The sequence below is a fragment of the Lepidochelys kempii genome, chromosome 28, assembly GCF_965140285.1.
Source record: "Lepidochelys kempii isolate rLepKem1 chromosome 28, rLepKem1.hap1, whole genome shotgun sequence".
NCBI classification, from domain to species: domain Eukaryota; kingdom Metazoa; phylum Chordata; order Testudines; family Cheloniidae; genus Lepidochelys; species Lepidochelys kempii.
In genome coordinates, this window is record NC_136407.1 from 3165384 (window position 1) to 3191683 (window position 26300).

A 26300-nucleotide genomic window follows, 5' to 3' on the forward strand; every position below is an offset into this window, starting at 1 on the left:
AACTTTTTGAGCTGAGCCCCCCACCTTTGAGTGTTGTACCAATAAAATAAAAACCAGCAGGATCTTATTAAAGGGAAAAAGGCAAAATACCACATTTATTGTGAATACAGAAAGAATCATAGTAAGCAGTTAGTTATAGCTATAACATTCCATTCAATCTCATATTTATTCACACATTCATTCATACAAACACACACACACATACACACCCACACACACAGGTTCTGCAAGGTTGTTATCATAGTTACCAGCCTTAGAGTTGCTCATGCCAAGCCACTGGCCAGGTGGCCTGGACATGAGGAGGGAGCAGGGCCTTGTCAGATGCTCATCTGATGCTCCTGGAAGTTGGTTTGCAGAATCAGACCCCAAAGTTCTCACTTTTTAGAGTCTATTTTTATAGGAATTTCTTCCTATGCCAGTCTATGGGAATTGCTTCATCATGCTGTTGCTGAATCAATCAGCAGATAGCACATTCCTGACGGCTCCAAGATGTTATCTTGTTCTTTGGTTCTCCCATTCTTGAGGCTGTTGGGTGGATTCCAGTCTGCCCTCCGGGGCGGGGGGGGGGTCGTCTGGTTATTTCCACTTGACGCCTTCTTCAGCCGATGGACACTGGATTCTTAGGCTGGCACCTCCCTGATCATTCAGTTATTATCCACACCAAGCATCCATCCACATACATCCTCTATCTCTATTTTAATCACAATTGTTAATACAACAAAAGGGTGGGGAGTCTCTGGGTGCTGTTTCTGTTGTTCGAGTATTGCTTTGAGTCTCTCTCTCTGTGAATTGCTCTGAGAACAGACTCTGTCTTAGAAAGTACTAACACAATTAGCAGCTTGCAAGTTTCACACATAGAGGGAGAGAAACAGTACCAAAAACCAAGAGACCTCTTAATTAGTAATACCCTGGAATTTAAACTCTGGGGAATCAAACTCATTTGTGATTTTAATACAGAACTTCTTTAAAATAATATAATTTTTGGTTGCACCCCCACACACACCTTTGTTTGGCTGTTTGTGTTTTTCTTTTTCTTTCAGGTTATTTCAGTTACAGGGTCAAATTTGTTAGTCTCTAAGGTGCCACAAGTATTCCTTTTCTAATTGGGATTGTATGTTTGGGGACAGTTTGAGCCGTTGTTCCCTTGATCAGCCTCGTGCTCACCCTCCCCCTGTGCGATTAACAAGGGGGTAGGGCTGACCTAGGAGGGAAGGCCTTAAACGCCAGAGGCTAAGCAACCCGTGGGAGCTAGCGAGCAGGGGAGTTTGAGAGAGGGAGTTTTGGCAGGAGGGGGTCGTAACATTACCGTGATGGTTAGGAAGGGCCCCGTCTCCTCCACCTGCACCCAGGGCCAGTGCAACCACTAGGCAACTAGGCAGCCGCCTAGGGTACCAACTTGTTGGGGGCAGCCAAAAGTGCGCTCTGGGGAGGTGGTGGAGCGGAGGTGAGCTGGGGCAGGGGGGCACGGAGAGGGCCGCCTGGAGCAAGTAGCAGGGGGGGACAGCACACAGGGGAACCACTCCCCAGCTCACCTCTGCTCTGCTTCTCTCCCTCCCAGGCTTGCGGCCCCAAACAGCTGATTGGCGCCGCAAGCCTGGGAGGCGGGAGAGGTGGGGCGGCAGCGGCGTGCTCGGGGAGGAGGCGGAGTAGAGATGAGCTGGGGTGGGGAGCTGGCCTACGGCTCCCCAGGCTGGCGGGGGTTGGGAAGCTGCCGGGGGGCACGTCTCAGGATGGAGGGGGGGGCGGGGAGCTGCCGCAGGGCTCCCCGGGGGGGTGGGGGGGGCACGAGGTGGAAGTTTCACCTAGGGCACGAAACATCCTTGCACCGGCCCTCCTGCAGCTGTATCCAAACAGAGACCCTAACCATGGATGCCTCTGCCCAGATCCTGGTGTGGGTTTGCAGAGACTGTGGCCTGCATTTCCCACTCATGGGAAGCTAGAGTGGGGGGGACCATCCAGTGTGAAAGGTACCTGCTGGTGAAATCTCTCAGAAAGCAGGTGGGAGTGCTACAGGAGGAGGTGGCTAGGCTGAGGAGCATCCGTACCTACGAGGAATTCCTTGAGAGTATTCATGTGGAGACATCCAAGGCTGAGGACACTATCCAGCTAGAGAGGACTGCTGTCACACCACCAGAGGAGGAGGACATGGCTCTGACACAGGGAGGACACTGGCTGCTGGTTACTTCTGGCAGCAAGCAGTGCTCTCCCCCTACTCCCTACCCACCCACCATGGTGACAGAGAATAGTTATGCTGCCTTGGCAACGAGTGAGGAATCACCCCCAAAGGTTGAAGAGTAGAAGCCATGTACCCCCAAGGCTGGGAGGATCACAGCCACCACTCCCAGGAGGGAACATAGGGTAGTGGTCGTTGGAGACTCTCTCTGAGGGGGACGGAGGCACCCATCTGTCGCCCTGACATGGCATCCCGGGAGGTATGCTGCCAGTCAGGGGCCCATATCCGAGAGGTGAGGGATTGTCGAGGATCATCCGGCCGTCTGACTACTACCCCATGCTACTCGTCCATGTGGGCTACTCGTCCAAGGGTGAGGGAGTTGGGAGCACAGGTACTGGTCTCTTCAGTCCTTCCAGTCAAGGCTAGGGGCCTCGGCAGAGACAGATGCATCCTGGAGGTGAATGCCTGGCTGCGAGGATGGTGTTGCCAGGAGGAGGGCTTCGGCTTCAGCTCCCTTGACCACAGGATGCTGTTCCAGGAAGAAGGATGCTAAACAGAGATGGGAGCCACCTACACAGGAAGGGAAAGAGCATATCTGCCCTAACAGTTCATCTGCATTGGTGGTTCAGTGGTAGAATTCTCGCCTGCCACGCGGGAGGCCCGGGTTCGATTCCCGGCCAATGCAACAATGGATTTTTTGGCTCTGTGGTGCAACTGATCACATACTAGCAACATGTCTGCACGCAGAGGTCAGGAGTCCTGAGCAACGTTTCAATCCAGTGCTGAGTCTTGGGTGCTCCTGGTCGTCTTCGGTGCCAGTGCTGAGTCTTGGGTGCTCCTGGTCGTCTTCGGTGCCAGTGCTGAGTCTTGGGTGCTCCTGGTCGTCTTCGGTGCCAGTGAACTTTCCCCAACAAACCCCTTCGGTGCCCTCTTCCGCCGCTCCCTGCAAAGCTACACAGAGCGACAGCCTCCCCACTTAACTAACTAGCAGCCTTCCTCCTTATTCCCAATGCAGAGTCACAAGCCCCAGTACTCACGCCCCGTGCAGCTCTGGGCTGCAGTGGTACTGGGTCCAGCTCCGGCCTGTCCTCCTCAGGCGATTCCCCCCCGGCACAGTGCTCCTCCTGGCTCACCCTGTCCTTCCCCGGCTTCAGGCAGGTTCTCTCTCCTTCACTTTGTCCAGGGCCTTCCTGCTGCAGCCCTTCTTCCCCCCTCCCCCCAGAGCCACACCCCCAAGTTTCCCTCCTTTCTCTCACTGCTCCCCCTCCCCAGTAGGAAAAAGATTTAAAGGGGCCATGCCCTCTAAACCCCAAGGGGTTACATGTACATGCAGTGCTACTGTTCCAGTCCGGGGCTCTGCCGATGCCCCTCGAGCATTCCCGGTGAGGAAATGCAGTTTTACTTTGGTGCAGGAACCGAAAAGGCCTTGAGAGTCTAACCTGGGCCTTGGAGCCCTGCAGGCCGAGCGTCCTGCTTTCACAGGGAGCCTAATAGACTCTGAGTCACCTTGTTCCTCAGCATTAGACTGCCTGCTAGAAACCCGGATGAGATGAGCCCTTGGATTTTCACTTTGGGGTCTGAGTTTCTTCTCTCCCCCTGGTGATTGCTTTGCAGGACGGGTCTGAGCAAGCGCAATCGAACCTCCGATTCCTTTCCATCCTGAAAGAGCCGTTCCAGGAGCTGTCTACACTGCGGCCCAAAGACATCCCTGACAAGCTTCCCCACCTCATCAGCCTGGTCCGCATCATATGGGTCAACTCCCCATACTACAATACCAGAGAGAGAATCACAGCCCTCTTCCGAAAGGTGGGGGGCTAGTGGGTTAGAGCAAGGGGGGCTGGGAGCCAGGACTCCTGGGTTCTCTCCCCGGCTCTGAGAGGGTCTACTTGGTTAGAGCAGGGATGCGATATAGCTCACCTTGGTACCTTTGCCCAGACTGTCAAAAGGTGGGCCAGAGACATCCAGCCCACTAGGGACAAACTGAAACACGCTCGGTGGCTGGTAGATGGGAATGAGTGGAACTAGTGAGCCGAATGGGAAAGGCCCTGTGTCCCAGTCCCCTAAACCAGCCAGTCCCTTCTGCCTGGCTCCAGCCTCCCTTCCCTGATTCTCCTGAGCTGTAAAAACTGTAATCTATCATTGTGATTAGGGATGTCAGGTTTAAGTGGGTGCCTGGTCCTTGACAATTAAGTCTAAATGTTACTTGTCTGCTTCAGATTCAGATTTGTAGAGCTGGATCAATATTTTATAAGACAAAGACATTAACGGGCTAGCCAGGCAAATACAGCTGAGTGGGGATTATGTACTTGAGCTTTGCTCTCAGGGTCTGTGATCTCCCCAGAGCTCCTGGATAGGATAATCCCCCAGTGTCTTCCTACAGCCCTGTCTCCCTGTCAGTGGGAAGAGATTCTGGGGCATCTCAAAGACTGTGAGCTCTTCCAGCCTTTCCTGGGGCTCTCTTGGGAGAGGGAGCAGAGAGACGGTCTGCAGGCTTGATGTGCCCTTTGTGGGCTGATCCTCAATTCAAATAACGTGCATTTGTGAAATCCTATCCTGGGATTCATGTCCGAGACCCCAGAACCTGAGGTCTGTGAGCAAGGAATCTCTGGGTGACGTTCCTATCCCTTGTGCCAGCAGGGCACTGCCTTCTGTCCCCAGAGCGGTGCTCTACCTTTTCTGCAAGGCCTGGACGATAAACATGAGGCTGACTCTGCGAAGCAATGGAGCTAACATGCCCACCTAGGAGAGTCTACTCCCCATCTCAGTGCCTGCCTCTGAGGCGGCCGTTGGGCACAACAAACATTTTCTCCTTCTGCACTTCTAACAGGCTCTCCGGGAAAGGCTGGGTCCTGGACCAGACTAGCATCTTTGCCCAAGTGGATGCCTTTGTTCAGCGCTGCAAAGACCTCCTGGAGGTACGTGGAAGTGGCACGTGATTCCCCCTTCGCAGTGACAGGACTAGGACATGGCCTGGCGTTGCCCTGCGGGATGATACTCTCACTGCAGCATTGGCACCCTGGCATCGTTGTGAGAGGAGGCTGCATCTCAGCCTCACAATTATTGGTGTTCATTTACTTCGAGCCAATGGCTGCTCTCAGGTGCACCAGGACAAATCCATCTGTTTCCATGACAGAGCAGTTTGGTGCTCAGCGTTTTGTACCGTGCCTGAGACAAGTAGCAGGTGCTGTGTAGTGATTGTTAACAGCTCAGTGCCTGGCATCAAACACTCCCCACACCGAAAGCACAGTAGCGTTCAGCCCAGTGTGCTGTGGAGAGCTGCGCGGGCGGTACACAGCCCTATGTGACAGTGGGGAGCCCCACCAAGGAGGTAGACAGCCCTGGGTGGAGGTGGGAACGCAGCCTTCTGCATCAGCTGATCGTCCCTGCCGCTCCAGGTAGATTTCGTTACAGTGCCCCATTCTGGCGGCGATGTGTGGAGAACTGGCAGATGCTCCTTCCCCGCAACACATGCAACGTCGTCACATCATGCCATGCTGCCCTGCGTGGGTTGTGAGCTGTGGGAGGGCTGCTCCCAGACTGGTTAGCTGGGCAGTACGGGGGTGTTGACAGCCCCCAGGTTATGCCAACGAGTGCATCCCCCAGATGAAGTGGGGAGACCAGCCCCTGGATGGGCAGTGGGTTGCTGGTGCAGCTGCTGCATTGCATGGGCTCAGCTGGCCTCTTTCCTCCCCTAGGCCATCAAGCGCACCTTTGACAAGAAAGCCGTGGATGTCTACATGCTGTTCAACAGAGAGCTCGCCCTGGTCAACAAAGAGCTGAGCAAGAAGCTGCCATTCCTGCCGGCACACATGTGCCATTATGCGGGCCTGGCGCACTGGCTGCGGGCTCTGCACCGGCGCATCGACAGACCCCTAAAGGTGAGTATCCCACATCCATGGCAAGACCCTGTTCCAGCGTCCATCTCTCCCTGTCTCATGCCGCCACGTCAGGGGCCCTTTCTATCTCTGTCATAGAATCATAGAATCATAGAATATCAGGGTTGGAAGGGACCCCAGAAGGTCATCTAGTCCAACCCCCTGCTCAAAGCAGGACCAATTCCCAGTTAAATCATCCCAGCCAGGGCTTTGTCAAGCCTGACCTTAAAAACCTCTAAGGAAGGAGATTCTACCACCTCCCTAGGTAACGCATTCCAGTGTTTCACCACCCTCTTAGTGAAAAAGTTTTTCCTAATATCCAATCTAAACCTCCCCCACTGCAACTTGAAAATGGGACAGAGCTCTCCTTGGGGGCCTGTTAGCACTGCCCCATAGTCAGCTGCAGAGTGGCTCTTGGAGAGACATAAGAAAGCTCCTTCACCCCAAAGTCTGCCTGTCAGAGAGAGAGGGCAGGACTGACAACCCAGCCGACTCCTGGGCACTAGTTAGACCAATGTACCCATCTCGCCCAGTAGCCCTGCCTTCCTGATGCATCGGGTCAGATCACTGGTCTGTGTAGTGTGGTATCCCTGCCTTCACACAGCACCGACCCAGACAAACGGTTCATCTCGTCGGATATCCCTGCCTCCGACAGGGGCCAACACCTACTGCTTCCAGGAGTAACATGCCACCCCGTTTCAGGCCAGCACTATCCTGTGTTGCTTGGGGGAGTGCGTGTGTGGGCACAGACACATGTATGTTTGAAGCCATCCTGACGCTCCGCCGGGGACCCCCTTCCTCCCGGTATCTTGAAGACTTGGAATTTCTGCCCAAGCAATTGTCGTGGCAGATGTTGTTTTTATTCATCTAACTACCTCATCTGTTTTTGACTCTTTGCCTCAATAACATTCTCTGTCAGTGAGTTCCTTTGACAGGTTTAATTCTACGTTGTGTAACAACAAAACAGCATTTCCAGCATCAATCACAAAACTTCCAGTATGTGCAGGCTTGCAACTGCCAAATCTAGGTCTGAAAATCACCTCTGCCTTTCCTACCTGCCCAGCCCAGGGCTCGGCATTCTGGGGCTCACCTCTCTTCTGCCTGGCAAACACCTCATGGCTCATGTCTCTCTGCCCTGGATTAGGGGTTAGTCATACAATCACGGGCTGCACCAGCCCCAGCACGTCGCTCTGGTGGGTACGCAGGAACTGATTGTAGAAATACCTCCTGCTCCTATTTCTCATTTTGAAGGATCTCAAAGCACTTTACAAGCTATAGACTTGCAATGATCACTTAACACACCATGGAAAGGCAGTTTCCCCTGGGGTGGAGCATTGCAGGAGTTTGCCAGCCACACACCAGTGTTGCACAGGGGTAGCTAACCCAGCACTGACATGCAGCTGCCCCTGGCGTGGGACACAACCGCTGTTCAACAGTATTGCTGCTCAGCAGTTTAAAACAGGACGCAAAGGAGAAGCCGTTGGCTGGCTGAAATTACAGTAGGAGTCACTGAGGATGGCATTTGGCCAGGACATCACTTTTCTACCCAGTGCCCTCTACATATTCCCGCTTCTGTGCTGGGCTCTGCACAGAGTTGGAACTCCCTAGCGAGTAGAGACGGCTAGGGCCTCAAGAACACTTCCTTGGGGCATCCCAATTGGGGCTGTAGTTATATAGGGGTCATGCAGCCTCCACCTTCCTCAGTTTCTTCTGTTACCCCTTGAGAGTCCAGTGAGGAAGAGGGGAACAAGCAGGGCGAGAGGAGGTGGGCGGGGAGCTTGAGTAGGGAGAACTCCAGGGTCACAACTCTCATTTTGCATCTCCTCTGAAAGAGGGCACCTCCAAGCACAGCTCTGACTCAGCCCTGCCGCTCACTCGTCAATTGCTTTTGGTTGCCCTAAGGTTGTTTGTGCATGCGTTGGTTTCTTTATCGCGCTGGTCTGAAAGAGCTGAATGTCCAGTGTGAATTTTATCTTCGGATTTCACTTGTTCTCCAAGCAGTCAGCTAATGACCTAGCCGTGTTTGGGGAGTGCAGGGCTGGGACAGCAAGGGGCTGTGAGTGGGGACTGAGGGGCATCAGCAGAGGTAGGGGTGTGTGTGTGAGTGTGTGTGTGTAGTCCAGAGTTGCAATAGCCAGGGGGTGGGGAGGAGACCCTGCTGCATGTACCTATCAAGGGCCCGATCCATGGAGCCAGACTGATCGCACCAGCATGTGCCACACCCATCCCTTTTACAGACCGAGCATGGCCACGTCTCTGCGCTTGCTTTGTCGACCTGTTTTCCCAGCCTCGTATCCTTTTTGGGGACTCACCGTTGACCTGTCTGGAGACAGGCCCGTTCTGTGGATTGATGGGAGGAATGCACTGCATAGATCTGAATTGCTGACGAGGCTGGAAGCCTGACTCGTCTCGCCCTCCGTGCCCCCTTAGGATCATTTCTATGCTGTCCCCAGAGGAGAGGGCCTTGTTCAAGGAGCGGATCCGATACCTGGACAGGAAGATCCAGCCCGGCTTGAAGAAGCTGCACTGGTCTCTGAAAGGGGCCAGTGCTACCTTCATCAGTGAGTGCCGACTGCACGCGAGCAAGGTGAGCTTTCCTCTGACCTCCGTGGCCCCCACGCCCGACTAGCCGGCCCCAAGGCTCCATCCTTCCTCCACAGAGATCTCAATTAGCAGATGGTTAAGGGGTCTCCAGCTGCCGGCATCCCATTGATCTGTACTCTGCTCAGTCTGCCTAGGCTTAGGTGTAGTGGGAGAAAGTCCGAACATGGGTGTTCTCTGCTTAATACGCGTCTCTGGAGGTAGGGAGCAGAGAACCCAGCCTGGCAGACAACACCCCCCGGTTAGGGAGTGAGGAAGAGATAGAGACAGGGAACCCTCTCTGCCCCCAGGATCCAGGTGGGGAGCAGAGGGAGAGCCTCCCACCCCTCAGCCTCATGCCTGCCTCGCCCAGGTGGAGCCATAGCTGGTCAGTTTCACCTCGGTCAAACCCTGGGTGCCTGATCAGATGTGCTCCCTGCCCTGAGCCTGCCTTGCGGCCACTGGCCCTCAGGTGCAGACCATTGTGAACGAATACAAGGCAGCCACCCTGGCCATCGCTCGCAGTGCCCAGCAGATCAGCGAGGCACTGCTGGTGCGGATCACCGGCAAGCGGGTCTACAACGACTTGGAGTTTGAGGAGGACCAGAAGGAGCACCGTGCCTGGGTGCAGCAGAAGCTGATGGATATCCACGAGGAGGTCACCAGCATCATGCGGCAAACCTATGAAGTCTTCAAACACGGTAGCACCGAGGTAAGGCCAGGGCCGGGCCAGGCAGCTCCCAGCAGGCCGTGCTCTGTCCGCCTCCTGGCGCAGGTCCCAGCATGCAGTGCTTGGTTTTGATTCTGTTAGGAGACCTGTGTGTAAGGACCTGTGTTCTCAGAGACCTTCTTCTGCCACCTGCAACTTCTCCTTCTTCTCCAACAGCTGACCCTGCCCACCCACCTATCTACCTGACTCCATTCACTTGCCTCCCTCCCTCACCACCGCCTCCCCAGCAGCACTGAAGGGTCAGGGCCCAGGTCATAGAGGTATTCTGGGTTCTTTTTCTGCCTTTGAAGCGTCAGAGGTCGGCCACAGCCAGAGATGGGACACAGGGCCGGTGCTCTCTGGTGGTCCAGAGAATCCTCTCTCTAGTTGCCTGGCCAGTGGGTCTAACTCACCTGCTCAGTGCCCTACCAATCACCAGATTTGGGGTCAGGAAGGAATTCCCCCCCAGGTCAGATTGGCAAGGACCTTGGCATTTTTAGCATCCTCTGCAGGATGGGGCATGGATTGCCTGCTGAGATCATCTGGGCATGCCTCACCTAGTCAGTTCCCGGTCGTCACAGGGGCTTTGGACATGGCTGGCTCGTCGGTCTTGCCCGTTTTCTCCCTGTAGGGCCCAACAGTTTAGTCTTACGAAGACTGAGGTACTTTAGTCTAACTCGGTATAAGGGCACTGGGTGAAATGTAGTGAACTGTGATATACAGCAGGCCCTTAGGGCTTAAATTCTGTGGCCCTCAGTTTCTTTCTGCAGCAAGTTGTGGGCATATGGCCTGTCATAAATATAAAGGGAAGGGTAAACCCCTTTAAAATCCCTCCTGGCCAGAGGAAAAATCCTCTCACCTGTAAAGGGTTAAGAAGCTAGGATAACCTCGCTGGCACCTGACCAAAATGACCAATGAGGAGACAAGATACTTTCAAAAGCTGGGGGGAGTAAAAAACAAAGAGTCTGTCTGTGTGATGCTTTTGCCAGGGACAGAACAGGAATGGAGTCTTAGAATTTAGTAAATAATCTAGCTAGATATGCTTTAGATTATGATTTCTTTAAATGGCTGAGAAATTAAGCTGTGCTGAATAGAATGGATATTCCAGTCTGTGTGTCTTTTTGTAACTTATGGTTTTGCCGAGAGGGATTCTCTATGTTTTGAATCTAATTACCCTGTAAGGTATTTACCATCCTGATTTTACAGAGGTGATTCTGTTTTACTTTTTACTTGTATTAAAATCCTTCTTTGCAGAAACTGAATGCTTTTTCATTGTTCTTAAGATCCAAGGGTTTGGGTCTGTGGTCACCTATGCAAATTGGTGAGGATTTTTACCAAACCTTCCCCAGGAAGTGGGGTGCAAGGGTTGGAAGGATTTTGCGGGGGAAAGACGTTTCCAAACAATGCTTTCCTAATAAATAAACCCAGATAAACGTTTGGTGGTGGCAGTGGAAGTCCAAAGGCAAAGGGTAAAATAGTTTGTACCTTGGGGAAGTTTTAACCTAAGCTGGTAAAAGTAAGCTTAGGGGGTCTTTCATGCAGGTCCCCACATCTGTACCCTAGAGTTCAGAGTGGGGAAGGAACCTTGACACGGCCCCTCTGGGCATGGTATGAGGTGACATTAGATTAGGGAGGAGGAGGTTGAGTTGCCCAGCAAATTGTACCAGCATCTAGCTGCTCTATTTTACCCTGCCCCAGTGCCCCAGCATCTGGCACTACTTCCGACAACAAAGTAGGACATTCCCTGGTTGCTTCTACCCAAATGAGTGGCAGTGAAACAGTTAAATCTGGTGTCATTTAATTTAGCACTAGCCTTTGGTGCTAACCCCCACTGAGATGAATGGGAGCAGTTCCCACCTTTCCAAGGTGGACAGACCGAGGAGCTACTTGGGTCACAAAGTGAAGGTCACCTTTGCAGCCAGAAGGGCCAGTGGCCAGAGTCAGGAGCGCAGTTCTGCAGCATTCACTGTCTTTTATCCTGGCTGCCCCTCGCTCTGGTGGCTCCTCCTTGTCTACGCTGCCTTTCTCAGCTGGTTTGTCTCTCCCCTCAGGTGCAGCAGTACTGGATGGCCTACACCATCAAGATGAACAGAATGATGGAAGAGGCCTTCAGGCTCAATGTCAAATGGTCCCTACTGGAACTTTCCAAGGCCATCAATGGAGATGGCAAGACTACACCTAACCCCCTGTTCAGGGTCAAGGTGATCCTGCAGAACAACTACCCAGCGCCATCTGCACAGGTGAGCCCTTCCACTACAGCTTCCAGTCCACTGCAGCCCTCAGACACCCAGCTGAGCCCTGCCCCAAGGTCCCAGCCAGGAATTAGCAGCATGTCGGGGAGGGGTTAAGGCAGGAATTGAAAATGGTTCTAGGTCTGGGGCTTGCTGTGTTCAGTCCTGAATTCGTGTCCCCGCCAAAGCACAGCTTGACCCAGGGCCGGGGAGAGAGTTCAGAGCCAATATTATGCATGCCATCAGGGTCAGAAATGAATGCTGGGAGGCTGGGATTCCCAGCTGCTCAGTCATGCCAGGATAACACATTCACTTCAAGCCTTGTCCAGGACAAGATATTTGACCTCAAAATCACGGCTGTCTGATTACCTTCTTGCTTTTCTTTCTCCCTCAACGGGCAGCTGCGTGGGCTAATCCTACCCCCCCAGGACCCTGGGTAAATCCACAGGTGACAGCTGCCTGCACTGTCATAGCTTCCCTGCTGTTGTTACCCGAGCTAGCTGGAGCGATCAAAGCTAGCTCGGGTCTGTCTACACGTGCTGCAGTCAGACCTCTCCACTGCAGTGTAGACAGACCCTCAGAGCCGGGCAAGCTGACCTTAGTGCCAGAGCAGCACCAAGCAGCTGCAGAAGGGCTTCTGCTGCATGGGGGGTGGCCAGGGGAGAAGGGAGCATGGCTCGATCATCACTGTGGCCTGTCCTAGCTCTTCTTGGCTGGCAGCACGGGCCCGCGATGCCTTTGACCACTACTGTGGCTTTGTTGAGTCTTGTGTTGGAAATATGAGTTGTCATTAATATAAAGGGAAGGGTAACCACCTTTCTGTATACAGTGCTATAAAATCCCTCCTGGCTAGAGGCAAAGTCCTTTTACCTGTAAAGGGTTGAGAAGCTCAGGTAACCTGGCTGGCACCTGACCCAAAATGACCAATGAGGGGACAAGATACTTTCAAATCTGGAGGGGGGAAAGGCTTTTGTCTGTCTGTGTGATACCTTTGCCAGGAACAGATCAAGGATGCAAGCCCACCAACTCCTGTAAAGTTAGTAAGTAATCTAGCTAGAAAATGCATTAGGTTTTCTTTGTTTTGGCTTGTGAAATTCGCTGTGCTGGAGGAAATGTGTATTCCTGTTTTTGATCCCTGATTCTCTGTGTTTTGAATCTGACTGCCTGTAAGATTATCTTCCATTCTGATCTTACAGAGTTGTTCTCTCTTATCTTTTTTTTTGTTTGTTCTTCTAATAAAGTTCTGGGTTTTTTGGGTCTTAAAAATCCAAGGCTGGTTTGTGCTCATCTTGTTTATTCTCAAGCCTCCCCAGGATAGGGGGTGTAAGGGCTTGGGGGGATATTTTGGGGAAATAGGAACTCCAAGTGGTCCTTTCCCTGTTCTTTGTCTAAATCACTTGGTGGTGGCAGCATACTGTTCAAGGACAAGGTGAAATTTCTGCCTTGGGAAAGTTTTTAACCTAAGGTGGTAAAAATAAGCTTAGGGGGTCTTTCATGAGGGTCCCCACATCTGTACCCCAGAGTTCAGAGTGGGGAGGGAATCCTGACATGAGCCAGTGCAGATCATCCCCAGGAACAAGAGACCCATAAAGGTGGCTTTAAGCCACCTTTGCCCTGGTCTTGCCCCAAGCAGAGCTGTTGGACTGGGGGATTTGGCCTGTAACCTCTAGCTGCTGTGTGTGGGAGCAAGGTGAGGAAGGGGGTAGCAAGATGAAAATCGGAATGGTGGGATTTTCAGGTCCAGGATCTTGCAGCCTGCTTTTGCTTTTGCAGATGTGGGAATGGAATAGATTTTCCAGCGCTCACCCCGTGGATCAGTTTGTGTTCGCTGAGCAGTTGTTGCCTCTCTTCTGGGTTGGGTTCCTCTCTCTACTGGACCTGCTGTTTTGTGTTTCCAGGTGGAGTTTCCCCAACTCTGGCCCAGCTCGTGAATATGGTCAATGACATCAGCAGCCACCTCATCACCAGCATCTCTGTCTTCTGCCACCTGCCGGAGATCCTGACCAAAGGCAGATTCCTCCACGATCCCATCTCGGTTCTCGTGGGTAAGGAGACCGCCCCTGCACTCACACGCTCCCTGTGGGGGCCCTGCAGCTCAGGCTAAAGGAGTCTGCAGCTGCCTTGCCGAGTTGTGCATCCACACTGTCTTGTTCCCTGCAGCCCCACGTTCAGGCACTTCCTGGGTAGACCCGGGCTCTGAGTCTCGCCGCTGTGGGATTGAAAACCCAGTGTAGTGATACCCTCTGTGTTCAGACCACAACGAACCGGCTGCGGTAACTTGGCTGGATCCTTTCTCCCACCCTATCCCTGGAGGAGACGATTCCCCAGCCTGGTATTCAGCTGTCATTCCCCCTTAGCTCAGTTTCCTTGCCACTAACACTGTGGCACTTGGTAGCTGGCTTAGCAGCTACTGCGAGTCACATGTTGAGTCTAGACAGACACTGCCTGAGTATAGCCTGCATCTGTCATGGAACGAGTTCCTGCCTGTGTACACCCAACCCCCTAGAAGTCATTTCCCCTTTCTGTGCCTCAGTTTCCTCCCCTTCTAACATAGGGACAATATTTCCCAGGGACTGGTGAGGCTTTGCAAAACCAGCATGGAAGAGAAGCAAGGGGTTCTGATTGACTAGGACTGGCTGTTTGGGCATCGAAACAGCTGATCACCATTCTATTTGTCCTCCCTCCACACTCAGAGCGTGATGAAGATATCAAGAAAATCCAGGCACTGATCAGTGGTGGTATGCAAGCAAACGCCATGCACCTCCAGGCATACCTGAAGACCTGGGATGTGTACCGTGAGATCTGGGAGGTCAACAAGGACTCCTTCATTAACCGCTACCGGCACCTCAACCCACTCGTGTCTTCCTTCGATGCGGACACTGCTCGGTAAGGGAGGACCTGTGTCCATGGATGCTCGAATCCTGCAATGCCCTTCATTGAACAGACGGGTCTCTTGTACCAGTAAGGATGAGGGCCAAGACCCTTCAGATTCAGGGAAGTCCGCCCTCTTACCCTTCTGAAATGGACAGAGTTCACAAGCTAAGTCGGGCCCGGCCTGTTTAATATTGAATGTGAGACCCCAGGGAAAATCAGAGTCCTGCCGAGAAGGGTGGGTGGGTCGGTAGGGGGCCCCTTGAGGTGCCAGGGAGCAGTGTGGGTGGGTGGGTGGGTGGGTAGGTAGGGGGCGCTCTCCCCACAGACAGCACTGATCCCCGTGAGGTGCAGGGAGCAGTGTGGATGGGTGGGTAGGTAGGGGGCGCTCTCCCCACAGAGAGCACTGATCCCCGTGAGGTGCAGGGAGCAATGTGGGTGGGTGGGTGGGTCGGTAGGGGGCGCTCTCCCCACAGACAGCACTGATCCCCGTGAGGTGCAGGGAGCAGTGTGGGTGGGTGGGTCGGTAGGGGGCGCTCTCCCCACAGACAGCACTGATCCCCGTTAGGTGCAGGGACCAGTGTGGGTGGGTGGGTCGGTAGGGGGCGCTCTCCCCACAGACAGCACTGATCCCCGTGAGGTGCAGGGAGCAGTGTGGGTGGGTGGGTCGGTAGGGGGCGCTCTCCCCACAGACAGCACTGATCCCCGTGAGGTGCAGGGAGCAGTGTGGGTGGGTGGGTGGGTCGGTAGGGGGCGCTCTCCCCACAGACAGCACTGATCCCCGTGAGGTGCAGGGAGCAGTGTGGGTGGGTGGGTCGGTCGGTAGGGGGCGCTCTCCCCACAGACAGCACTGATCCCCGTGAGGTGCAGGGAGCAATGTGGGTGGGTGGGTGGGTCGGTAGGGGGCGCTCTCCCCACAGACAGCACTGATCCCCGTGAGGTGCAGGGAGCAGTGTGGGTGGGTGGGTCGGTAGGGGGCGCTCTCCCCACAGACAGCACTGATCCCCGTTAGGTGCAGGGACCAGTGTGGGTGGGTGGGTCGGTAGGGGGCGCTCTCCCCACAGACAGCACTGATCCCCGTGAGGTGCAGGGAGCAGTGTGGGTGGGTGGGTCGGTAGGGGGCGCTCTCCCCACAGACAGCACTGATCCCCGTGAGGTGCAGGGAGCAGTGTGGGTGGGTGGGTGGGTCGGTAGGGGGCGCTCTCCCCACAGACAGCACTGATCCCCGTGAGGTGCAGGGAGCAGTGTGGGTGGGTGGGTCGGTCGGTAGGGGGCGCTCTCCCCACAGACAGCACTGATCCCCGTGAGGTGCAGGGAGCAGTGTGGGTGGGTGGGTGGGTCGGTAGGGGGCGCTCTCCCCACAGACAGCACTGATCCCCGTGAGGTGCAGGGAGCAGTGTGGGTGGGTGGGTCGGTCGGTAGGGGGCGCTCTCCCCACAGACAGCACTGATCCCCGTGAGGTGCAGGGAGCAGTGTGGGTGGGTGGGTGGGTCGGTAGGGGGCGCTCTCCCCACAGACAGCACTGATCCCCGTGAGGTGCAGGGAGCAGTGTGGGTGGGTGGGTCGGTAGGGGGCGCTCTCCCCACAGACAGCACTGATCCCCGTGAGGTGCAGGGAGCAGTGTCGGTGGGTGGGTGGGTCGGTAGGGGGCGCTCTCCCCACAGACAGCACTGATCCCCGTGAGGTGCAGGGAGCAGTGTGGGTGGGTGGGTCGGTCGGTAGGGGGCGCTCTCCCCACAGACAGCACTGATCCCCGTGAGGTGCAGGGAGCAGTGTGGGTGGGTGGGTCGGTAGGGGGCGCTCTCCCCACAGACAGCACTGATCCCCGTGAGGTGCAGGGAGCAGTGTGGGTGGGTGGGTCGGTAGGGGGCGCTCTCCCCACAGACAGCACTGATCCCCGTGAGGTGCAGGGAGCAGGGTGGGTCGGTAGGGGGCGCTCTCCCCACAGACAGCACTGATCCCCGTGAGGAGCAGGGTGGGTGGGTCGGGAGGCACCGGAGAGCCAGAGCGTCAGCTTGCGGGAGCGGCGAGCCCCAGCCATGGAGGAGCCGGCATGGCGCAGGGGGGCAGCATGCAAAGGCCGTGGTGCCGCCAGCGGGGAGCAGCCGCACCCCCCGCCCCTCCTGCCCAGGCTGAGGCCCGGCTTTCCCCCTCCTACCCCCCCGGGGGCTCCTGTGGCGGATGCATGCGGGCGGTGGCCCCCGTGCGCCCCCCGGCTCCTCCCTCGCCGCGCTCGGGTTCTGCGGCTTCCGGGCACGCTGCCGGGGAGGGGCTGTGCGCGCAGCAGCCCGGTGGCGTGTCTGCCTCCGGGTGGAGCCAGCGTCTGACCGGCATGGGGGGGCAGTCAGGGAGCAGGGGGAGGGTTGGATGGGTCGGGAGTTCTGGGGGTCCTGTCAGGGGGCAGGGGTGTAGATAAGGGTTGGGGCAGCCAGGGGACAGGTAGGGGGGAGAGTCCTAGGAGGACAGTTAGGGTGGGGGGTCCCAGGAGGGGACAGTCAGGGGACAAGGAGCGGGGGGGTTGGGGGTTCTGAGGGGGGCAGTCGGGGGGGTGGGAAGTGGGAGGGAGTGGATGAAGGCAGGACTAGGGCAGGGCTTTCCCCCTCCCCCGTCCTCTTTTTTGATTGTTGAAATATGGTAACCCCAGGTGAGGGGGGAGCCGGGGGGCGCACGGGGTCCGGCGTCCACATGCATCCACTGCAGCCTGCAGGAGCCCCTGGTGGGGGGCACCAAGCTGCAGGAGGGGCGGGGGGTGCGGCTGCTCCCCATTAGTGGTGCCGCCGCCTTTGCAGGGCTGCTGCCCCCCTGCGCCTCGCCGGCTCCTCCATGGCTGGGGCTCGCCGCCACTGCAAGCAGGACGCTCTGGCTCTCCCAGTGCCTCTGGAAGGCAGCTCCTCCCTGCTGAGCTGCTGCATTGGACCAACCCAGCAAGACCAGTGAGTGGACTTGGGGTGGGGGCCACTGGGGTGGGGTGAAGAGGGCTCGTAGGGGGGCTGTGCACCCTCCAGGGGGTGGGGAGGGGGGAACCTGGTCTGGGGAGCAGCCCCTGGGCACAACTGGCCCCTGGGCAGGCTGGCCCTGGGGTCTATAAAGGCTCATTGGGATTTGCCCCTTGAACCTATGTGCGGGGGGGGGGGAAGGGGGTTGCAAGGTGGAAGTTTCGCCTAGCTCTGCTGAGCCCCTCTGCAGGGCTTTTCCTTCACAGGAGTGTGTTGTCAGCCCTGGATTACCAACTGGGAGACAACCAGAGACCTCTTTCTAATAGCCGTTGACTTGCGGGGGGCGGGGGGGGGTTGTGATGGAGGCTTTACGGAGTAGGAAGCTACTGTACCATCTCAGCTTGTTTGCTTTTCTTCTTCAATAGCCTTAGCCCAAGGCAAAGCAGACAGACGCTCTCTAAGGATAGAAAACCGCTTGTTTCATACTAAATCTACAAAAATGTGGTAAAAAACCCTCCTTATTTAGAATAATAAGGAAACTGACCCTTGAAATTATTAGTAATAAAGCATTCAGGGAAGCTCCAAATTATTAATCAATTGTTTATAAAATACATTTCATATTGAACTTGCTTTCAGGCAAAAACCAAAGCTCTCTCAGCTTTCTGCATTTCAAACATTAATTATCCTATGTTTACCTAGCTTCCAATATGGGGCTTAAAATAGATCTTTGAATTAAAAAATGTGTCTAACAATTGTGTAACTGTGTCAAATATTTTTCTCTTTAGAGGAGGATTAACCTTTTGATCTAGGGAGATCATAGAATATCAGGGTTGGAAGGGACCTCAGGAGGTCATCTAGTCCAACCCCCTGCTCAAAGCAGGACCAATTCCCAATTTTTGCCCCAGATCCCTAAATGGCCCCCTCAAGGATTGAGCTCACACCCCTGGGTTTAGCAGGCTACTGCTCAAACCGCTGAGCTATCCCTCCTGAAGCCAACCATTGCTGTGCTACATTTACTGTCTCTGCACAACATCATTGCTTTGCTACTCTACTATTATCTGAGAAATTTTTCACCAGCAATTATCAGTAATGAGATTCTTTTTGCTTATAATTTTCAAATTCCCAGATGATGAGAACAGACTCCCGACTTCTTTAATATGGAGATTGTCTGTGGTCATCAATGATCAGTAATGAGATTCTCTTTGCTTATAATTTTCAAATGTTCAAATTCCTGAGTGATGGGAACAGACTCCCAGCTGCTTTAGCATGAAGAGTCTCCGAGAAGGGCTAGAGCACCCAGACCCCATGGCCAGCAGCGGTAAGGCACAACAGCAGTGACACCCAGTGGCCAGTCGGGGTAAGGCACACCCTGTGTTCTCAGGAACAGCAGTGACACCTGGTGGCCAGTCGCGGTGATACAGAAAGAGACTAGTTGTGACAAGCTGCGGCCATCAGGGGCAGGCGCCAGCTTCTTCCCGGTGGGGAGGTGAGGTGGAGTAGGCAGATGCTCCCCCCGCCATGAGTCCCGGTCACTCTCTGTGGCCCTCAGTGAAGTGTCAGCCCCGCCTCCTCCCCTCTGAGGCCCTGCCCAGGTCCCAGGCCAGAAGGCAGAGCTGGACAGGGCGGGGCAGCTGTCGCGCTAGCTGGTGCCATGATGACAGGGATTCTAGGGATGATGGTGGCACTGAACCTAGGGTGACCAGCTATCCCGATTTTATAGGGACAGTCCTGATTTTTGGGTCTCTTTCTTCTATAGGCGCCTATTGCCTGCCCCCACCCACCCCCTGTCCTGATTTCTCACATTTGCTGTCTGGTCACCATAACGGAACCGCTCACGAGTCCCGTCTGGCAGTGTCCTTGATAAAGGAGGAGCAGGCCCCGGGGCCACATAATTTCCAGTCTCTGTCCCTGGTTGGACTCTAAAGGCGCGCGTAGCAAGACAACAATATGTTCTGGTCACTGTTCCCCGTTGGATTGTAAAGGCACGCGCACCGTGGCTACATAACTTCCGGTCACTGTTCCCGGATGGACATTGAAGGAAACCTTACAGGGACAATATAACTTCCGGTCGCTGTTCCCTGTTGGACTGTAAAAAGGCACTCTCCAGGGCAACATGACGTCTGGTCACTGTTCCCGGGTGGACCTTAAAGGTGCGCGCACAAGGGGAAAATAAGTTCCGGTCACTGTTTCCGGTGGGATTTTTAAGGTGCGCGCACAAGGGAAAACATAACTTCTGGTCACAGTTCCCGGAAGGACTCCAAAGGAGCGCGCACAGGATCAACGTATCTTCTGGTCACAGTTCCCGGAAGAAGAACAGGAGGACTTGTGGCACCTTTATTAGAGCATGAGCTTTCCTGAGCTACAGCTCACTTCATGGGATGCATCCCGTGGAAACTGCAGCAGGCTTTATATACACACAGAGACCATGAACCAAAACCTCCTCCCACCCCACTGTCCTGCTGGTAATAGCTTATCCAAAGTGATCATCAGGTTGGGCCATTTCCAGCACAAATCCAGGTTTTCTCACCCTGAACCCCCCACACACAAATTCACTCTCCTGCTGGTGATAGCCCATCCAAACTGACCACTCTTTACACAATGTGCATGACAATCAAGTTGGGCTATTTCCTGCACAAATCCAGGTTTTCTCACATCCCCCCCACCCCCATACACACACAAACTCACTCTCCTGCTGGTAATAGCTCATCCAAACTGACCACTCTTCAAGTTTAAATCCAAGTTAAACCAGAACATCTGGGGGAGGGGTAGGAAAAAACAAGAGGAAACAGGCTACCTTGCATAATGACTTAGCCACTCCCAGTCTCTATTTAAGCCTAAATTAATAGTATCCAATTTGCAAATGAATTCCAATTCAGCAGTTTCTCGCTGGAGTCTGGATTTGAAGTTTTTTTGTTTTAAGATAGCGACCTTCATGTCTGTGATTGCGTGACCAGAGAGATTGAAGTGTTCTCCGACTGGTTTATGAATGTTATAATTCTTGACATCTGATTTGTGTCCATTTATTCTTTTACGTAGAGACTGTCCAGTTTGACCAATGTATATGGCAGAGGGGCATTGCTGGCACATGATGGCATATATCACATTGGTGGATGTGCAGGTGAACGAGCCTCTGATAGTGTGGCTGATGTTATTAGGCCCTGTGATGGTGTCCCCTGAATAGATATGTGGGCACAATTGGCAACGGACTTTGTTGCAAGGATAAGTTCCTGGGTTAGTGGTTCTGTTGTGTGGTATGTGGTTGCTGGTGAGTATTTGCTTCAGGTTGCGGGGCTGTCTGTAGGCAAGGACTGGCCTGTCTCCCAAGATTTGTGAGAGTGTTGGGTCATCCTTTAGGATAGGTTGTAGATCCTTAATAATGCGTTGGAGGGGTTTTAGTTGGGGGCTGAAGGTGACGGCTAGTGGTGTTCTGTTATTTTCTTTGTTAGGCCTGTCCTGTAGTAGGTAATTGGATACTATTGGATACAAATTGGATACTATTAATTTAGGCTTAAATAGAGACTGGGAGTGGCTAAGTCATTATGCAAGGTAGCCTGTTTCCTCTTGTTTTTTCCTACCCCCCCCCCCAGATGTTCTGGTTTAACTTGGATTTAAACTTGAAGAGTGGTCAGTTTGGATGAGCTATTACCAGCAGGAGAGTGAGTTTGTGTGTGTGTGGGGGTGGGGGGGATGTGAGAAAACCTGGATTTGTGCAGGAAATAGCCCAACTTGATTGTCATGCACATTGTGTAGAGAGTTGTCACTTTGGATGGGCTATCACCAGCAGGAGAGTGAATTTGTGGGGGGGGGGGTGGAGGGTGAGAAAACCTGGATTTGTGCTGGAAATGGCCCACCTGATGATCACTTTAGATAAGCTATTACCAGCAGGACAGTGGGGTGGGAGGAGGTTTTGTTTCATATTCTCTGTGTATATATAAAGCCTGCTGCAGTTTCCACGATATGCATCTGAGGAAGTGAGCTGTAGCTCACGAAAGCTTATGCTCTAATAAATTGGTTAGTCTCTAAGGTGCCACAAGTCCTCCTTTTCTTTTTGTGAATACAGACTAACACGGCTGTTACTCTGAAACCTGTTCCCGGAAGGATTCCAAAGGACTGCGCACAGGATCAACATAACTTCCGGTCACTGTCCCCAATTGGACATTGAAGGAGACCCGGTTGGACTAAAAAGGAGCTCTCCAGGGCAACATAACTTCCGGTCACTGTACCCGGACGGACTCCAAAGGAGCGCACAAGGGGAAACATGACTTCCGGTCACTGTTCCCAGTGGGATTTTAAAGGTGAGCGCACAAGGGGAAATATAACTTCCGGTCACTGTTCCTGGTGGGAGTTTAAAGGTGCACGCACAAGGGGAAATATAACTTCCGGTCACTGTACCCGGACGGACTCCAAAGGAGCGCACAAGGGGAAATATAACTTCCGGTCACTGTTCCCGGTGGGAGGTTAAAGGTGCGCGCACAAGGGGAAATATAACTTCCGGTCACTGTTCCCGGTGGGATTTTAAAGGTGCGCGCACAAGGGGAAATATAACTTCCGGTCACTGTTCCCGGTGGGATTTTAAAGGTGTGCGCACAAGGGGAAACATAACTTCCGGTCACTGTTCTCGATTGGAGTATAAAATAGTGAGTGAGTTTGTGTGTGTGTGTGTGTGTGTGCGCGCGCGCGGGGGAGGGGGGTGAGGGTGAGAAAACCTGGATTTGTGCTGGACATGGCCCACCTTGATTACCATGCACATTGTAGGGAAAGTGGTCACTTTGGATGAGCTATTACCAGCAGGAGAGTGAGTTTGTGTGTGTGTTTTTTTGAAAAAAGGGGGTGGGGAGGGTGAGAAAACCTGGATTTGTGCAGGAAATGGCCCAACTTGATGATCACTTTAGATAAGCTATTACCAGCAGGACAGTGGGGTGGGAGGAGGTTTTGTTTCACATTCTCTGTGTGTATATAAAGTCTGCTGCAGTTTCCACGGCATGCAACCGATGAAGCTGTAGCTCACGAAAGCTCATGCTCAAATAAATTGGTTAGTCTCTAAGGTGCCACAAGTCCTCCTTTTCTTTTTATAAAATAGCGGTTACCGGGACAATGTAATTTCTGCTTACTGTTTCCGGTCAGGCCGCGCCTGCTGGGGCCCTGCCCTGCCCGCAGTGCTGTCGACCCCGGTGAGCGTGGCTGGGGCAGGTTCCCGCCTGGGAGCAGCCACCGCCTGGGCAGGGCCCTGCTCCAGGGCACCAGGGTTGGCACCAGCCCAGCCAGACCCTCCCTGGCCCCGGCGTGTAAAGGCCCCGGCCTGGCCCTCCGTGCCCGCGGCGTGAACAAGCTTCCAGAGCTACCCCGGGGGAGCAGGGACAAGCAGCCTTCAAAGGGGGGCGGAGGGATTGCGGTCAAGGGGGTTCACCATCCGCATGGCTCCCTGCGCGCCCCCTGCCCCCCCCCGGCGGCCCCTGCCCGCCCCCTGCCCACCCGCCCGCCGGCCCCTGCGCGCCCTCTGCAAATAACACTTCCTTGTCTACTTTCTTCACACCAGTCGTGCATTTATAGACCTCTATTATATTCCCACTTAGTCGTCTCTTTTCCAAGCTGAAAAGTCCTAGTCTTAGTAATCTCTGCTTATACGGAAGCCGTTCTATACCCCTCATCATTTTTTTTGCCCTTTTCTGTACCTTTTCCAATTCCAATAGATCTTTTTTGAGATGGGGCAACCACACCTGCTTGTAGTATTCAAGATGTGGACGTACCATGGATTTATATAGAGGCAATAGGATATTTTCGGTCTTATTATCTATCCCTCTCTTAATGATTCCAAACATTCTGTTCGCTTTTTTGACGCTGCTGCACACTGAGTGGATATTTTCAGAGAACTCTCCACAGCGACTCCAAGATCTCATTCTTCAGTGGTATCAACTAAGTTTTAGGTGTATAGTTGTGATTATGTTTTCCAATGTGCATTACTTTGCATTTATCAACATTGAATTTCATCTGCCATTTTGTTGCCCAGTTTTTGAGAGATCCTTTTGTAGCTCTTTGTAGTCTGCCCCTTCTGCAGATTTGCCATCACTTGGAGAATTTACCCAGCCCTGGTTGCTAAATACTTCTTTTCTCCCCAGGGAAAATTTGTATGGAAATTAGCTTTGGATTTTCTGGAGGTTGCTTTTGGGGGGGGGGTAGGGGAGGTTTGGTCAAAATTTTTAGTGGAAGTTGTTGTCCTCAAACTGTAATCCGAAGGTTTTTTGGCCAACAGTCTTTGAAAAACCACAACATTTTCAGCTGCAAACTGAGCAAATGAGAACGGTTTTGGCCCAAATCATCCAAACCCAGAAAATCTTCTGAGGAAAACTGCTCAGAACCAGACATTTCTGGAAAAAAAATGAAAAATGTTCTCTTTTCAGATTCTAATTTTCAAAATGAAAACAGAAAACAAAAAGCAATGTTTTTAGAAGAAAGTTAACATGTCCCACAAACTTCCATTTTGTTGAAAACAAATTTAAAAAAAAAAAAAAAGTTTGAATGGAAAATGTCCAGCCAGGCATAGCCTTTCCATTGGATTTGGATGTCTCTTTTAAAAAGCGACTCTTTAGCTCAGGTACAACTTCTTGGGCTCAGTTCAGGACTTTCTGGGTGAGATTTTGATGTGTGGGTTGGACAGGGGGACAGAGTAGGTGATTGTAGGGGTGTTAACTTCCAGGAATCACGAAATCACATCAGTGCTGTTAGCAGCATCCTGCCACTGATACAAATATCTTTGTGTGGAATCACAAATGCTGGGCACATCTGGGGCACAGATGTCCTTGGGCACAGCTGGCACACGGCTGTTTGCTGGCCAAAGGTGCACGAAGGACGTGAGAGTCGTACCCCAGCTTCTCCCAGGAGCCCGTGCATGCGGAGAAACCCTTCAGCTTCAGCTCCAGTTTCCTTGGGACAAGAGAGCCACTTAGAGGAGAGACTGGCCAGTAAAGACGAAGGGGGCACGGCCAGAGCGCCGTCCCCAGGCAGGCATGCGCAACCAGCTGCCCAATTGAAGGAAGGGCCTTGCAAGGGCCCCATTGTGACAGCACTCCATATATGTGAACATATGCTAATGAGTGTGAATATGACGTAACTGGAATATTCTCCATGCAAAAGGTCTCTTGTAAGGTATCGTTACAAAGTTTATAATCTATTGAGCGTGGTCATCCTATTTGTATAAATGTATCACTCTTGTGTCTGAATCTAGAAATATGAACTATAACTCTGAGGTCCCATTGCAAATATGCAAAGTGTGGGCCATTAATGGTGGCTTGGAATCGTGATGTTTCCCATTAACCAGGACAACTGACTGTAGATGGCTCTGTCTACTTGTAAGTCTTCCTGTATACCTGTGTGCTGGCAAGTGGGTAATAAAGTCTTACAGTGACATGTGATTGTGTCACCGGAACTGGAATCCATCTTTAACCTGGTGCTTTTCCACCTATAGGGAGGGGTGGAAACCCAGAGAGGGACAAAGAATTCCTGCCTTGTGCAAAATATATATAAGGGAGTGGAACAGAACAAAGAGGGCTACAGTCATGAGAAATCGTCTAGCTACCACCTGAGCTGGAACAAAGACTGGAGCAGGGGAAAGGACTGGACCCAGACTAGGAAGGCATCCAGTCTGTGAAAGAAGCTCATTGAAACATCTCTAAGGGTGAGATTTTATCTGTATTCAGCTTCTTACTGTATTAGGCTTAGACTTGCGTGTTTTATTTTATTTTGCTTGGTAATTTACAGTACTTTGTTCTGTCTGTTATTACGTGAGGTAGAAAATTAACCACGGGTTGTGTTTGGATCAGAACAGCCTGAGACTCCTTTATTGTAATACAAGCATGCAGGGAGACACAGCTAGCCAGGAGCTGCTCTGCCTGGTTCAGGAAAATTTAACAACGTATAAAGGGTTATGTTCATGCTCAAAGGAAGCATACTTCCCCGTTAGTATTTTTCCTACTTAGCAATACAGCAAAGATCATCTTTTCCTTACATGGCAAACACAAGCTTTTCCTGTTCTTAATAGTTGGTTCTTTTGCGGTTGGTGGTTGTAATATGGCTAGCTGTTGCAGCTACATGTTGCAATTGCATTACTCAGAGCCCCTCCCCCCCAGCCCCCTCCCCCCCCCCCCGTGCTCTTGTCACATACACAGTCAGACTGGTGAAAGTTTGGCTAGCTTGACCAAAGTCTAGGCCCACGCAATTTTGCCTCCACGATCCCCACTTTTGTTCTTTTTATAGCACAACTATTACTCTTAAACCTTTATTTTTATTAAATCTTGTATTTCTGGTTCTAAATGAAAGGGATCGACCTTATAAACCTTATCTGGATACATTAATAATGCATGTTTAGTACGAACATGAAAGGCGTTCCCATTATTACAGTTTTCACAACAACAACACATTCTCAAACTACACAACAAAAATACAAGCATTAATGCTCCATTGTAACACTACACTGGGGTTATTTTATAGCCTTAGTTACATGATGCAACACATTATAATCAGTACCTAAGGTAGACACTTTATAGGCTGTATGAAAAGCATGTTTTTCAATTTGATATATATTTTGAAGGACATGAATTTGACCTTGCAATTCAGAAATTTTTCGGATCTTTGGTAGGAGCGAAAGTAGATTTTGAAGTCGATCAGGTACTAAAATGGTCCAGTTAAAAGATATTTTAAATTTAAAAGCTACCTGCCGGAACTTGTCTGCAGGCCAATAAATAATGTGATTTCCTGCAGCAGTGGAGAGATTGAAATGCAGGTCTTACAAGGTGGTGGCCTTAACATTTACACAGCTATTATTAGCTTGAAAAAGCAGGTGTCCTATCAGGGTAGTTTCTTGTCCAATACCTTCCCAGCAAACACTGTCATAAACAGTGGTAACTTCCCCTGGCTTCAGCTTTTGTATAC

The 26300-nt window shown here is 52.6% G+C and overlaps 1 protein-coding gene, 1 long non-coding RNA gene and 1 other non-coding gene across 6 annotated transcripts in view; all 3 read left to right on the forward strand.

Moving 5' to 3' along the window:
* The first annotated feature begins 2787 nt into the window (after positions 1–2787).
* Positions 2788–2858, forward strand: TRNAG-GCC (transfer RNA glycine (anticodon GCC)). Its single transcript has one exon. It is a non-coding gene; the product is annotated as a tRNA-Gly (tRNA).
* A 765-nt stretch (positions 2859–3623) lies between these two features.
* LOC140904277 (dynein axonemal heavy chain 2-like) lies at positions 3624–14458 on the forward strand. Its single transcript, XM_078850815.1, has 9 exons — positions 3624–3979; positions 5001–5088; positions 5869–6051; positions 8479–8635; positions 9101–9340; positions 11389–11577; positions 12017–12092; positions 13467–13613; positions 14262–14458. Exons 4-9 carry the CDS (start codon positions 8489–8491, stop codon positions 14456–14458), a joined length of 996 nt encoding a protein of 331 aa, XP_078706941.1. The 5' UTR covers positions 3624–3979; positions 5001–5088; positions 5869–6051; positions 8479–8488.
* Positions 14459–17002: 2544 nt separating this feature from the next.
* LOC140904267 (uncharacterized) overlaps positions 17003–26300 on the forward strand; it is a 37262-nt gene continuing 27964 nt past the window's right edge. For 3 of the 4 annotated variants that reach the window (XR_012156469.1, XR_012156468.1, XR_012156470.1), the window contains exons 1-2: positions 21939–22012; positions 24838–25047. This is a non-coding gene — a long non-coding RNA (uncharacterized LOC140904267). Of the gene's footprint in view, positions 17373–21938; positions 22013–24837; positions 25048–26300 lie in introns of those variants that run through there. The other variant, XR_012156471.2, reaches the window with a different exon arrangement.

Coding starts and splice junctions, on each gene's coding strand:
- LOC140904277 (XM_078850815.1), top strand. CDS start 8,489: ATGCTGTCCCCAGAGGAGAGGGCCTTGTTCAAGGAGCGGATCCGATAC. Junction 8,636..9,100: donor GCCGACTGCACGCGAGCAAG/GTGAGCTTTCCT, acceptor ACTGGCCCTCAG/GTGCAGACCATTGTGAACGA. Junction 9,341..11,388: donor TCAAACACGGTAGCACCGAG/GTAAGGCCAGGG, acceptor CTCTCCCCTCAG/GTGCAGCAGTACTGGATGGC.